This window comes from Carcharodon carcharias, chromosome 19 (genome assembly GCF_017639515.1).
Source record: "Carcharodon carcharias isolate sCarCar2 chromosome 19, sCarCar2.pri, whole genome shotgun sequence".
In the NCBI taxonomy this organism is placed as follows: domain Eukaryota; kingdom Metazoa; phylum Chordata; class Chondrichthyes; order Lamniformes; family Lamnidae; genus Carcharodon; species Carcharodon carcharias.
Window position 1 is genome coordinate 2706534 of NC_054485.1, and position 14474 is coordinate 2721007.

Below are 14474 nucleotides of genomic sequence, written 5' to 3' on the forward strand. Positions count from 1 at the left end.
AGAGAGAGAGAGAGAGAGAGATGTGCATATTAAAACAGGCAAAAACATAGATTAATATCACAATCCACATGGTAATCCCAGTCAGATTCACGAATAAAACTTGCTGCATCGTGTAAAATAACTCGACTGATTTGCCAAGCATAAAATCCCAAATAAATTCATTTTTTTTTGGGGAGGGGGGTGAATAGTCTTCAGAATGTTTAATTCTGTCAGCCTCCTTGTCAATCAAACCTCATCTGACAAATAAACAGCCGCGTCTCTCTCCAGCTTTTTGTGCCCTTTCCACAGCCTCTAAATATCAGCTTCAAATCTTTACATTTTGTTAAAAATCACCAAATCGTCTAGACTTTATCCAGCTACCTACCCTCCCTCCCCCCTACCCCCACACCACACCACCCCCCCCCCCCCCCCCCCCCCCCCCCGAAAAATTGGGGATTTTTGTTTGAAAGAGGGGGCACTTTGGGGTTTTTTTTTTCTCTATTGTTTGATGACTGCTCCAGCCCCTGAGGCTTGACGATTGGACACGTCTTCCAAGCCGTGCCCTATTTCTCCACCTCCTTTATCTGTTGGGGCGTTGGTGCATATTAGACAGGCTGGGGTTTTACGCAGTTCATTTCTGTGGATGGGGAAGTGCTGATCGGAGCAAGGGGAGAGAGAGGGAGAGGGAGAGAGAGAGAGAGAGAGAGAGAACAACGGTTCACAGGGGAGAGCGGAGAGAGAATAAAAAAGGGGGCTTCGTTCTGTCTGCCCTCTCAATGCTTGTCTGACAGAGGGGGAGTGTTGGTCGTTTGCAGGTTGCGCTCCTGGAGCCTGTGTTTCCGAGTTGGGGGAGCTTCGAATTGCATTGACTCGCTAGTTTTCTTTGTTTGAATCGGTGTGTGTGAGTGAGATACAATTAACCAGGATGGGCAGCACGCTGACTAAACCAAAATCCCAGGATGCCAGTGGAGTAGTGGCCGGCAAAACTAATGGCCAGGTAGGATTTTTTGATCATTTTTATTATAAAAAAAACTGATTTTTTTTTTAAAAAAAGAGACAGAGAAATCCCTTGCAGCAGCAGCAGCAGCAGCACTAAGGGATACGCGTGGAACAGGCTGGATGTGTATTGGGGCTTAGAATTTAAAACACACTGTACCTTCAAATACCCAGCATGGGGTTTCCCCCACCCACCTCCTTTTTATTGAGTTTGGGAAAACATTTGAAAATGTTCAGGACAAGGATTTATCCAGTGTCGAGTGTTGCTTTTAAAAGATTTTAAGCTCCTCATATGGATCTTTAAAAGAAAAAATTAAAGTAAAATCTCCCAGAGCATCCGACGAGGTGTTTTGTTTGGGTATTTAATGTAAAAACAGGGGCTTTAAAACCAAAAATCATTTTTACTGAAGAGATGGGTTTGACATCAAGAACTGAACATTGGGGAGGAGGGGGTGGGAGGTGGGGTGAGGGGAGAAAAAAGAGTTGGATTTTATCCCATTGATTCTCCCTCTAGACCCCGGGGACCCTGGCATTCTGGACTCTTTCAATTGTCTTGTGTTAAATGCAGCATGTCCAGGGCGGCGAGTGGGGTTTATTTGTGTGTGTGTGTGTGTGTGTGTGTGTGTGTAGGCTGGTAAACGAGTTTTTCATTTTCATGTCGGGTTACTTGTGTGTATTTTACAGTCGTGTATTTGTGGCGAGTTGCTGGCAGAGTGACCACTCCTTGTGGACTGGCGGTAAGCCGCCGCGCCGTTCACAGGCTCAGAACAAAGGAGCGGGGCTGCAGCTGAATATTGCGCTGGATTTTGATAGATTTCACCTCTCGCCGACAAATGGAAGAGAATCTCTCAAAAACTCCTAAACTGCACGATGTGACCCTAAACGACAGGGTGAGGGGGGGGGGGGGGAACCCCAAATTGCCGCCTATTTACACCGAGCGCTGAGCAGATCACGTTCTGCTGTTTGAATTTGGGATTTTAAGTCGATTTTAGGTCGTTGCGCCGAAGAACAATAGCGCCGCCTGGCGGCGGCGAGCGAGAGTGCGGCCAGCTGCCGCCGAATTTCCTCCCCCACCAAGCCCGGGCTGGGTGACGGCGCAAATTGCGCCCAGTTGGTAGCAGTGAAGCCGGCTATCTCGGTGCAAATTAAGCTGCAAAGTTCATCGCTCTCTGAACAGAGGATTGTTCTGTCCACATTCACAAAGATCCGAGTTTCAGATTCCACTTTTAGAGAGCGGGGTGGGGGGGGAATTTCCCCGGGGGCAGGCGAAAGTTCTCCCTCATTAGCATTTCTGAATTGGTTTCAAATTGCTTGTTGGGTTTTTTGGGTACTTTCCCCCCCCCCCCCACCTTGGTCGCCATCCTGAAATAACACCGAAATTTTTGTTTTCCTTTGGTTGTGACTTGAATTCATCACAATTTTTTTTTAACCTTGAAAAACTCAATTCTGCACCCCCTCCTCCCCCCCCCCCAAAAGGTGGGAGTGAGTGACTTGGGTTGTTTACTTAGTGTTTGAAGCTGTTGTTGTGGTGCAGAGTTTGCCTGGATTTTAAACGGGGTGAGAGGATACAGGTTAAATTTGCAGTAGAAAAGCTCCCACTCCGCTAATCCACTGCCCAATCTCATTTCCAGGAAAATGGCCATGTGAAGACCAACGGCGACGTGTCTCCGACTAAACCCGATGGAGATGCCGTGGCTGTCCCAGCAAATGGAAGTGGCACTACAGAGGGCTTGAAAGAAGCAGCTGAAAGTTCAGGCGATACCATCGAACCAGCACCACCTGCAGAGGGGGAAGGTACCAAACCCGAAGCCACTGAGACTCCCAAGAAGAAGAAGAAAAAAACCCTGTCTTTCAAATCCTTTAAGCTGGGTAAAATGTCTTTCAAGAAGACCAAGAAATCCGAGGCAGCTGAAAATAGTCCCGCCGAAGATAAAAGTGAAGCCAAGGCAGCTGAACAAACTAAAACAACCAGCAACGAAGCTAAAGAGAATGCTGCGGAGGAGATGAAGGAGGAGAAACAAGCAGAAGCCAGTGCTTCTGAGGGACAAGAAACCAAAGCTAACAATGAAGAGTCTCAGACTAAGGAGGAGACAGCCCCTGCAAAGGAGGAACAGCAACAAACTTCAGGTGAAGAGGTCAAGCAGGAGACAACTGAGGAACCTACAAAACCAGCAGAAAGTGAAGAGCCCAGTTCAACACCTGCACCAGCTGACCAAAAGGAAGAGTAAAACTGAAACTGTTTACAAACTCTATCTGTGCCACGTGTTCACACAAGACCAACTGCCCCATCAAGCAGTCGACCCTAATCATGGACATGCACACAGCCCACTTCTTTTGTTGCTAGATCTGTTCAGCCAACTAGTCTTCAAATTGTCTCAGTATTAAAGTTTGCCTTTTCCACCATTGAATTTTAAAATGTATTTTCCTGGGAACAGCTTGGGTGCAATAAATATCCACTTCCCTAGTTTTGGGATTAAAATTAAGTTTATTGAAGAAATGAGAGGATGTAACCTGACCAATGCTGAATTCCTTCAATTGTCTACACGTGGCATTAATCCTTTTAGTCACATGATCTGAGAACATTGACATTTTAACTGGACATGGGTTTGACTGACACACTTTGGAGAATCCCTTTTCATCAGTTCATTAGCATTTGCATTTCCTGCTTTGTTTCCCGATTTGAGACATTTTTGTGCTTTTTAGGAAAACAGCAGTTTGATTGAAGCTTCTAGTTTTTTTTGTAGTTTTACAGTCTGACTACAACACTATTGAAATTTAAGTATGTGTTCCCATTGATGATTTTTTGAGGGGGAGTGCAAAGAGTTTTAAATGTGATATGTTTTTTGCTGTTTTTTGTCCTGTAAATAAAACTTTGGCCAAATTGATTTGCAATTTTTTATTGCTAACTTTTAAGGTGGTATAACTATTGTAACATTAAAAGGGAAAATAAATTTCACCAGTGTAAATCAACTTCCCCTTGCTATATTGAGTTGGCTGAGTGGTACAGTAACTTCAATCTCGGTCCATTTATGGCAGTTTACATTACCAGCTCTACAAAATACCTGTTGGTATGATAAGGGTGTAGAAATGTTTCAGGAAGAAAAGTGAAATTTCACAAATAGTGCTTTTAAACAGACAATTTAAAATACTGATTTGTCAAAAATTGGAAATAGATTTCAACAGTTTAATTGTCACAGCATAATTGTACAGTTTTAGACTGAAAATACCAATAAACTAAATGGAGAGAATTTTGTGCTGTGGCCACTGACTTGATTCTACTGCAAATGAAGTTCACAGCATTTGAAAACTCTTTAGTTCATGGCGAGTATTGTTTTCTGCTGACACTGCACAAAGCAATCATTCTAGAATCGAAACCCCAATCATTCAATGGTGCTCAAATCACGATGGCAATTCTTAGCATTCAACCTTATTGTCCCTCTTCCTACTTAAACAATCACTTACTTGAAGCAATGCTCAGAAATATGGGTCTTGAAGTCCAGGCAGCTGAATATTTGTACATTGGTTTTCTTGATACTCTTCCTGTTTTTGGGCCTTGGGGGTTCCAAAAAGGCTGTTCTTCACCTTGCCGAGTGCAGTCTAAATCAAAGCAGCTAAGATCATCAATTTGAAATTGCGAGCATTGATTTCATCTTCACGTTTTGTGGCAGAAGCCATGAATATTCCTATTTCAGAGACACTAGTTGGTATGTCACCCAAATAACGATGTGAGTTGGTGTGAGTATACTAGCAGGTTTTACTGCTGGGGCTGACCTTGTCTTAAATGTCTAGATATGCATTTTGGCCAAGGGGTCAGAATCAGGAGAGGAGTCTGGTCTACTCCCAGACTCTTCAAGCTGATTACAACACCGTAACTAAGCTAGCCGAGGGGAGTTGAATCACCAGAGACACAAGATTGAAGCTGCAAACTCCTTTGTAGTTTGTGAATGTAGATATAACACAACTACTGGATGAGTTCACTGATCTACTGGAATTTTGAAATAAATGGTTTTCCATTACTACCTGCAGTAAGCTGGTATTGATGCATAGGCAATCTCCACTTGATTCTCCTTTTGATATGTTCATCAAAATGGAAAACAGTTTGGTTATTGACTCAATATGGTACTTGAAAAGGCAATTGTTCAAAATTCCCCACTCAGGAACCAAATGAAAAAATACACAATTATTTAGGTGGCTGAAAGAGGCAGGTACAAGTAGTGTGGAATACATAGGAAAAATTGTGGAACAAATATTTCTTTGTTCATTAGATCTTCTAGCCAGTTGGAGTAATGGGACACCAAAGATTTGAACCCTGCTTCATCACTACAGGATTGGATAATACTGGCAAGATAGCAAAAATGTTGAATATGTGGAAACACTTCGAACATCAATAAAACCAAAGTCAAAGTAAAATTGACACATTTCCCCGATTCTATGAAGATAATGATTTGTAATGGTACATTTCAGGGACCTGAAATACTTTGTTTTAACTGTTTTAATGTGAGTCTGGTTACTAAAATGGGAGAGGCAGAGCACCATGAAAGAGCATCATTTCCCATACATTAACAGATCACTCTGTACGATGACCGTGATTCAAGATCACTAAGTTCCAAGTGTCATTCTGCATAAGGAATAAGGAGTAGGCTGTCAGCCTTTTGAGTCTGAAATAAAATCAGAAAATACTGGAAAAACTCAACAGGTCTGGCAGCATCTGTGGAGGGAGAAACAGAGTTAATGTTTCAAGTCCATGTTTCTCCACAGATACTGCCAGACCCGAGTTACTCTTTTTATTTTAGATCTCCAGTATCTGCAGTATTTTGCTTATAGCTCTTGTGAGTCAGCTCTGCCATTCAATTAGATTCAACAAGGGAGTCTCATCAATCTTCGTCTTGAATACAGTCCAAGTGGCCAGCCACAGCTCTTTGGGGTAGACAACTCCAAAGATTCACAAGCCTCAATCAAGTATGACTGACCCTTTATTCTAAATCTTAGATGAGTTCTTAACGGCATGAGGTAGGGATCAAATCTGGGATCTTCCTGGTAGGTAATATGACTCAACTCCTTGTACACATCATCTCAAAAGGATGTAAAACATTCCAATTAAAACTTAGCTTTTAAAAGAATTTTTAATCTCGTGTCATTTTGCGAGGGAAGAAGGTTGTTCAGGATTCTGAAATAACTGATGAGCTCAAACAAAAAGGTCAACAACATGAAACGTTAACATTATCTTTCCAAAGATGTAGCCAGTTTTGCTGAATAATTCCAGCACTTTGATTTAATTGCTGGAATTTCTCCTGCTCAACTTCAGTTCAACACCTCATCTGAAAGACAGCACCTCCAGCAATGCAGCAACCACCATACTAACTTCTGCAATCAACTCTTGCTGTAGTGGAGCATTCCATATCTGATATAACAGATCGAATACGACAAGCTGTTTCTCTCTCCCAACTAATTTCCTTTCCCTCCAGCATGAGACTAAACGTCAAAATTACTTCACCTGTGGAGAGGTTGCAATCATGTTCCCCGCTCAAGGTGAGCAAAGACTCACCATTCCAACAGCATTCTCTGGACAATGGTAAAGAGCAGGTGTTCCAAATCCTTTTCTTGGGCTGTTGAAATAAACTCACGGCAGGCTTGGCAGGGATTGGGGGGAAATTAAACCCAGGTCCACGTTGTGGATCACCTCCTCAGGCAGGAAAGAGTTGAACAACTTACCTCAATCACCCTGCTCACGTGAAAGAATGATTCTGAGCATTTAACTCAAAGAGATGACATTAAAGCAAGCATGTACAAACTGTTACAGTTACATCACAAAACATTCAATTAACAAAAATAAATAAAATCAATAAATCCCCCAGCCAGTTGTAATTGTTAATCATTCAGTGCTGCCTTGGATTGTAGTTATTGCGTACTTCCTTTCTATATTCTTGTCACCAATAAACCCATTTTAAAAAGGAGCTCTTGCATAAATAAAATTTCTATAGCACTTACTTCATGACCATAGGATATACCAAAGTGTTTTCTTGCCGATGGAGTACTCTTTTTTTAAATGTAGTCACTGCTGTGTGGAAAGATGACATGGCAGTTCTGCAAGGAGTAATAAGATAGAGATAACCTGAGGGCAACTGAGGCCTTGATTAAATATCCCAACTGGAAGGCTCTGGACTGCAGCATTCCCTCAGTACTGCACTAAAGTGCCAGCCTGGATTATGTATTAAAATCCTGGAGTAGGGCTCGAATCCGCAGCCTTCTAATTCACAGGCGAGAGTGTTACCTTCTAACACAGTGCGAGACCATTGGATCTAATCCAAGTGACTGAACTGGCATAACCAATAAAGGCAACAACAAACTGCACAGGAGTGTTCAATTTGTCTTGCAAAGATTATCTTTGTAAGTCTACATGTGACAGGAGAACCACTTTATAGGACCATCGAACCACTTGAGGTGGAGATGTTTTCATAGGCAATGGGCATCCTCATACTTGGTCCAATTAATTCCTCTTCATGTGTGAGCATGAACAGCAAGTGTAGGAAGCTTAGGCATCACTGGTGAGGCTAATTTGCCCAACCTCTACACAAGCAGGGCTCAGAATAGAAAAAGAAACCCAGCTTTCTTTCTTTGCCCCCCTCTAGGACATTCAGATCATCTGTAGCATTCTCGCTCCGATGCCAGCTAACATCCTTTTAATATCCTTTTAACCTTGAAGATCCCAAAGTACTATTCAGGGTTTTGGAGAGACATTTGGTGAAAGACACTCATGGTACAGAATTAACCAAAAGCAGTCTTCTACACCACCCAGTGATCAGTTTGTGAATGGACAAAGCACTTACTTCACAATGTGTCTGATTCCTGATTATATGCAAAAGTCAGGGAGGGACGAAGGGACAAAAACATTCACATTTGGAGATAGACACATACCCAAAATTGTGAACAATCTGCAAAAAAATGACTTTTAATGCATAAATGCCACATGTTGGGTAAGATTGGCCTCGGGATGGATGTGTGTTATACTCCCAGCAGAAATATGGTGATGCATTGTGGTAGAAAAATGTTCACCATCTCCTTCAGCCATCTGCAAAGAGGCAGCTCCAGGGAAACCGGGGTGAGAATAGAAAAATCAACCTCTGCTACTCACATAAACACAGGATGCACAGCAGAGACTTAAGGTCAGCTTGGGGTCTATTTGTTGAAGAGGAAGGAAGGAAGGACTGAAAACATGGGAACAAATAAATACAATATAGAGTGCGAGGGTCACATTAACATCATGTTCCCTTTCTTTCTCACATAGATGTTAGATAGATTTTTAAGATCCCCTTTAAAGTTTAGTGTGACAAGTCATTGTATGCTTGGACTAAGCCTCCTGTACAACCAGAGTAGAGTCTCGGGAACGCGCAGCGACCGGCACTCGGGAACGCGCAGTGACCGGAATGTGTATCAGCATCAGGTAAACATTTAACAGATTTATTAAACTGACACATACTAGTTGGAGTTTTTCTTGATGGATAATAAACAGGGCCTTACCGTTTTTTACTGTAATAAGTGCTCATCTTTAGACATGGAACTATTGAAATAAAGGGCACTCATAGGAGTCTACACTGAAATATTATTTTAAATGAACTCCAGGGGTTTGAGCCTACAGCCTCAGCTCGGATTTGTGTAACATTCAGCAAGTTCAACACTGTTAAAAGAGCTGTCTTTTTAGAGTAAGCAATAAGCAACACAACCAATAGAGTAAGCAATAAGCAACACAACCAATAGAGTAACAATAAGCAACACAACCAATAGAGTAACAATAAGCAACACAACCAATAGAGTAACAATAAGCAACACAACCAATAAAGTAACAATAAGCAACACAACCAATAGAGTAACAATAAGCAACACAACCAATAGAGTAACAATAAGCAACACAAACAATAGAGTAAGCAATAAGCAACACAAACAATAGAGTAACAATAAGCAACACAAACAATAGAGTAACAATAAGCAACACAAACAATAGAGTAAGCAATAAGCAACACAAACAATAGAGTAAGCAATAAGCAACACAAACAATAGAGTAACAATAAGCAACACAAACAATAGAGTATCAATAAGCAACACAAACAATAGAGTAACAATAAGCAACACAAACAATAGAGTAACAATAAGCAACACAACCAATAGAGTAACAATAAGCAACACAACCAATAGAGTAACAATAAGCAACACAACCAATAGAGTAACAATAAGCAACACAAACAATAGAGTAACAATAAGCAACACAAACAATAGAGTAACAATAAGCAACACAAACAATAGAGTAACAATAAGCAACACAAACAATAGAGTAACAATAAGCAACACAACCAATAGAGTAACAATAAGCAACACAACCAATAGAGTAACAATAAGCAACACAAACAATAGAGTAACAATAAGCAACACAACCAGAGTAACAATAAGCAACACAAACAATAGAGTAACAATAAGCAACACAAACAATAGAGTAACAATAAGCAACACAAACAATAGAGTAACAATAAGCAACACAAACAATAGAGTAACAATAAGCAACACAAACAATGGGCCTGAACTTGCTCAGAGTGACAATCAGAGTCGAATTGCCACTCATTCCACTCCTACTTTTTTCCCAGAAACTCTTTCTGACCCCATCTCACCCAACCTTCAGTTTCAGGCCAGCTGAGACCCAGGCAGTGCAGCATTCCCCCCACCACCCCCCGAGACCCAGGCAGTGCAGCATTCCCCCCCCCCCGGGACTCAGCGCCGAGGGCGGGGCGGCTCAGTGACATGTAAGGAGATGTTTTTTTACGGCACCAGCAAACCAGGTAAGTTAAAGATCCGGCCAAGGTGAAATGCCATTGAGAAGGTAGGTGGGTAGGATTTTGTGGAAGGGTGTTGGGTCTGGTTGTGCCTGGGGGTGGGGGGTGAGGCAGTTGGGGTTGATTCAGGCCTCTGTGTAGGGGTGGGGGGGGTGGGTGGTGAGTGTTGATGGGAGATGAGATGATGGGCTTTGGGGGGGTTCCGAGAATGGGGGAATCCCGTGGGGGTGGAGGGGTGGTCAGGGGGTGGGGGGAATTCCGTGGGGGGGTAGGTGTAGGCGTGGGTCTGTACAATAGTTACCCAGAAGTTAGAAGTGGTGGTAATCCTAATTTTTTTCCGGGTAACTATTGCTGTTAGACAAAGGGAACCAGCCAAAGTTTGAGATTTAAATCACATTTTCGGATGGTTCCCAGGTCAGGGAAATTGCCCAAAGGAAGTCTGAATTTCCCAGGCAATTACCGTGCAATCCTTACCTGGGAACGTCTGCAAGGGGTAGTGGGGGTACCCCCCAGTAACACTGCCCTGGAGCTCGCAAGTTATGACCCATTGTCATTACAGTATTTAAAAGGAGCATAAAACTCTCCTGGCATCTTGTTCAAAACTTACCCCTGAAACCAACACCAGAACAGATAAGCAAGTCATATATTTCACTTGCTGTTTGTCTGAGCATGCTATCTCCGCCTGTATTTACCTATGCAACTGCACTTCAAAAAGTAACTCATTGGCTGGGAAGCACTTTGGGATGTACTGAAGGAGTGATACCACACTATATAAATCCAAGTTCTTTCTTAATCATCTTCCACAGTTCAAATAAACTTAAAGTAGGACATTTGAAGTTATAAAAACTTAAAAATTAAAATGAATTAAGTTATTATCTAGCTTGGATGATACTGGCACAGCACCTGCAAATCAAACCCGATGCTAATACTTAAAAAAGAGCCTTCAAAATGCATCTAACTTGTACATTTTAATTATACTTGACATTAAGGGAACATTGAACAGTGGCCTTCCAGCACCATCAAGTGTTCATAAGCGGGATTACAGTGGGTCAATTTCACATTTCAACTGTAGTTCAAAAAAGCGTTTTGAATGAAGGGTGAAATTTTGTACTTCAACCTATCTTTGCTTTTATTGTTTAAAGCCAGTTTGTCAATAAATACCTTCATTAAATTAAACATCCCAATCTATGAATTGGTCTAACATCTCTGCACTTCAAACGTATACATTATATATGAAACCCACTGATATATTTGAGACAAGGCACTCCACAAATACTAAGATAAAAGCAAAAAACTGCAGATGCTGGAAATCCAAAACAAAAGCAAAAATACCTGCAAAAACTCAGCAGGTCTGGCAGCATCTGCGGAGGGGGACACAGTTAACGTTTCCAGTCCGAATGACTCTTCAACAGAACTAAGGAAAAATAGAAAAGAGGTGAAATATAAGCTGGTTTAAGGAGGGGTGAGACAGGTAGAGCTGGATAAAGGGCCAGTGGTAGGTGGAGATAACCAAAAGATGTCATAGACAAAAGGACAAAGAGGTGTTGAAGCTGGTGATATTATCTGAGGAATGTGATAAAGGTACAGATAGCCCTAGTGGGGGTGGGATGGGGGGAAGGGATCGAAATAGGCTAAAAGGCAGAAATAAAACAATGGATGGAAATACATTTAAAAATAATGGAAATAGGTGGGAAAAGAAAAATCTGTATAAATTATTGGAAAAAAGGGGATCGGAAAGGGGGTGGGGATGGAGGAGAGAGTTCATGATCTAAAATTGTTGAATTCAATATTCAGTCTGGAAGGCTATAAAGTGCCTGGTCGGAAGATGAGGTGCTGTTCCTCCAGTTTGCATTGAGCTTCACTGGAACATTGTAGCAGGCCAAGGATGGACATGTGGGCATGAGAGCAGGGTGGAGTGTTGAAATGGCAAGTGACAGGGAGGTCTGGGTCATGCTTGCAGACAGGCCGAAGGTGTTCCGCAAAGCGGTCACCCAGTCTGCGTTTGGTCTCTCCAACGTAGAGGAAACTGCATTGGGAGCAGTGAATGCAGTAGACTAAATTGAGGGAAGTGCAAGTGAAATGCTGCTTCACTTGAGTGTTTGGGCCCTTGGATGGTGAGGAGGGGGGAAGTAAAGGGGCAGGTGTTGCACCTTCTGTGGTTGCATGGTGCCGTGGGAGGGGGTTGAGGAGTAGGGGGCGATGGAGGAGTGGACCAGGGTGTCCCGGAGGGAACGATCCCTGCAGAATGCCGCCGGGGGTGGGGGAGGGGGGGATGTGTTTGGTGGTGGCATCATGCTGGAGTTGGCGGAAATGGCAGAGGATGATCCTTTGAATGCGGAGGCTGGTGGGGTGATAAGTGAGGACAAGGGGGACCCTATCATGTTTTTGGGAGGGAGAGGAAGGTTTGAGGGCGGATGCGCGGGAGATGGGCCGGACACGGTTGAGGCCCTGTCAACCACCGTGGGTGGAAAACCTCGGTTAAGGAAGAAGGAGGACATGTCAGAGGAACTGTTTTTGAAGGTAGCATCATCAGAACAGATGCGATGGAGGCGAAGGAACTGAGAGAATGGGATGGAGTCCTTACAGGAAGCGGGGTGTGAGGAGCTGTAGTCGAGGTAGCTGTGGGAGTCGGTGGGTTTGTAATGGATATTGGTGGACAGTCTATCACCAGAAATTGAGACAGAGAGGTCAAGGAAGGGAAGGGAAGTGTCAGAGATGGACCATGTGAAAATGATGGAGGGGTGGAAATTGGAAGCAAATATTCCACAAATATGTCGCTCAACACCATTTTTAAAAAAAATGCTGCAAAGCCTAACATCAAGACATTTGGATTTTGTTCAATATTACAAAATAATTTTGCCTTCAAGTGTTAAGATGGTTGAGAGTTCAACTTCCACTTGGAAAATTATTTTCAGGGTGTAGGCATGAATGGAAAGGTCAGCACTTACCTGTTGCCCAAAGGTGGTGTTGTCATTTCATGGAGTAACTGTTCTGTCAGGTCACGTCAGAATCTGGTGGTGTGGGACTGGGGTCATGCCAGACCAGGTAACCACAGTGTACAGCTGCCTGGTCCTTTTTACTTATATCAGATTGCTCGAGGTGGGATTATTTTCTTTCTTCACTTACAGGGTGTGGGTGTCACTAGCTGGGCCAGCATTTATTGCCCATCCCTCGTTGACCTTGAGAAGGTGGTGGTGAGCTGCCTTCTTGAACCGCTGCAGTCCATGTGGTGTAGGTACACGCACAGTGCTGTTAGGGAGGGAGTTCCAGGATTTTGACCCAGCGACAGTGAAGGAACGGTGATATATTTCCAAGTCAGGATGGTGGTGTTCCCATGTGTCTGCTACTCTTGTCCTTCTAGGTGGTGGTGGTCATGGGTTTCGAAGGTGCTGTCGAAGGAACGTTGATGAGCTCCTGCAGTGCATCTTGTCGATGGTACACACTGCTGCCCCTATTTGTCAGTGGTAGAATGTTTGTGGAAGGGGTGCCAATCAAGCGGGCTGATTTGTCCTAGATGGTGTCAAACTTCTTGAATGTTGTGGGAGCTGCACTCATCCAGGCAAGTGGAAAGTATTTCTGGCTTGTGCCTTGTAGATGATGGACAGACTGAGTCAGGAGGTGTGTTACCACAGGATTCCTAGCTTCTGACCTGCTCTTGTAGCCACAGTATTTACATGGCTAGTCCAGTTCAGTTTCTGGTCAATGGTAACCTCCAGGATGCTAATAGTGGGGAACTCACTGATGGTAATTCCATTGAATGTCAAGGGACGATGGTTAGACCCAAGCCTGGATATTGTCCAGGTCTTGCTGCATTTGGACATTGACCGCCTCAGTATCTGAGGAGTCGCGAATGGTGTACATTGTGCAAACATCCCCACTTCTGGCCTTATGATGGAAGGAAGGTCATTGATTGAAGCCGAAGATACTTGTGCCTAGGACACTACCTTGCAATGATGTCCTGGAACTGAAATATTTGACCTCCAACAACCACAACCATCTTTTCTGAGTTAGGTATGACTTCAACCAGCAGAGTCCCCACTCCCGATTCCCATTGACTCCAGTTTTGCTAGGGCTCCTTGATGCCACACTCGGTCAAATGCTGCCTTGATGTCAAGGGCAGTCACTCTCATCTCACCTCTGGAGTTCAGCTCTTTTGTCCATGTTTGAACCAAGGCTGTGATGAGGTCAGAAGCTGAGTGACCCTGGCAGAATCCAAACTGAGCAATAACCTGCCACTGATGCTAAACAAGTACCGTTTGATAGCGCTGTTGTTGACACAGTTGAAAACCACCAAGTGCCATGGTGACAGGATATTAATATTTTTGTCTTCAACAGCCAAGCTGCACAGAAAAGAGTTTTTCAGCAACGCTCCTGAGACCAACTTTGGAAAATGTTTACCAAACGTGTAAATCGTCTTGTAAATCTTCATGTTCATCACAAAATCTATTCTGGAAAGAGGAGTAGGCTATGGTTTACAGGCCATCGCAATAAGAAAGCCCACAGGAAGGAGAAACTATAAACCTGAGCTAAACATTCTTGGTGGAACAGCGAATCCTTCAACAAAAGAGGAAGCCTGGGTTGAATTTGAAAAGCATTAAAAAGGGAGATTGGACACGCCAAACATAAATACAAAATTAAATTGGGCAGGACAGAAAATCCCAGGACGTTTGAGGTATATTA

At 43.2% G+C, this 14474-nt stretch overlaps 1 protein-coding gene and 1 long non-coding RNA gene across 2 annotated transcripts in view; one reads left to right on the top strand and one right to left on the bottom strand.

The window, feature by feature from the left end:
- Positions 1-7057, bottom strand: part of LOC121291889 — a 42515-nt gene extending 35458 nt beyond the window's left edge. Inside the window, exons 1-2 of the long non-coding RNA XR_005946107.1 lie at positions 6964-7057; positions 4438-4572 (exon numbers count right to left, since the gene is read on the bottom strand). This is a non-coding gene — a long non-coding RNA (uncharacterized LOC121291889). The remainder of the gene's footprint in view (positions 1-4437; positions 4573-6963) is intronic.
- On the top strand, positions 583-3945 carry marcksl1b (MARCKS-like 1b). Its single transcript, XM_041213536.1, has 2 exons — positions 583-976; positions 2607-3945. Exons 1-2 carry the CDS (start codon positions 905-907, stop codon positions 3201-3203), a joined length of 669 nt encoding a protein of 222 aa, XP_041069470.1. The 5' UTR covers positions 583-904; the 3' UTR covers positions 3204-3945.
- Positions 7058-14474: the final 7417 nt, after the last annotated feature.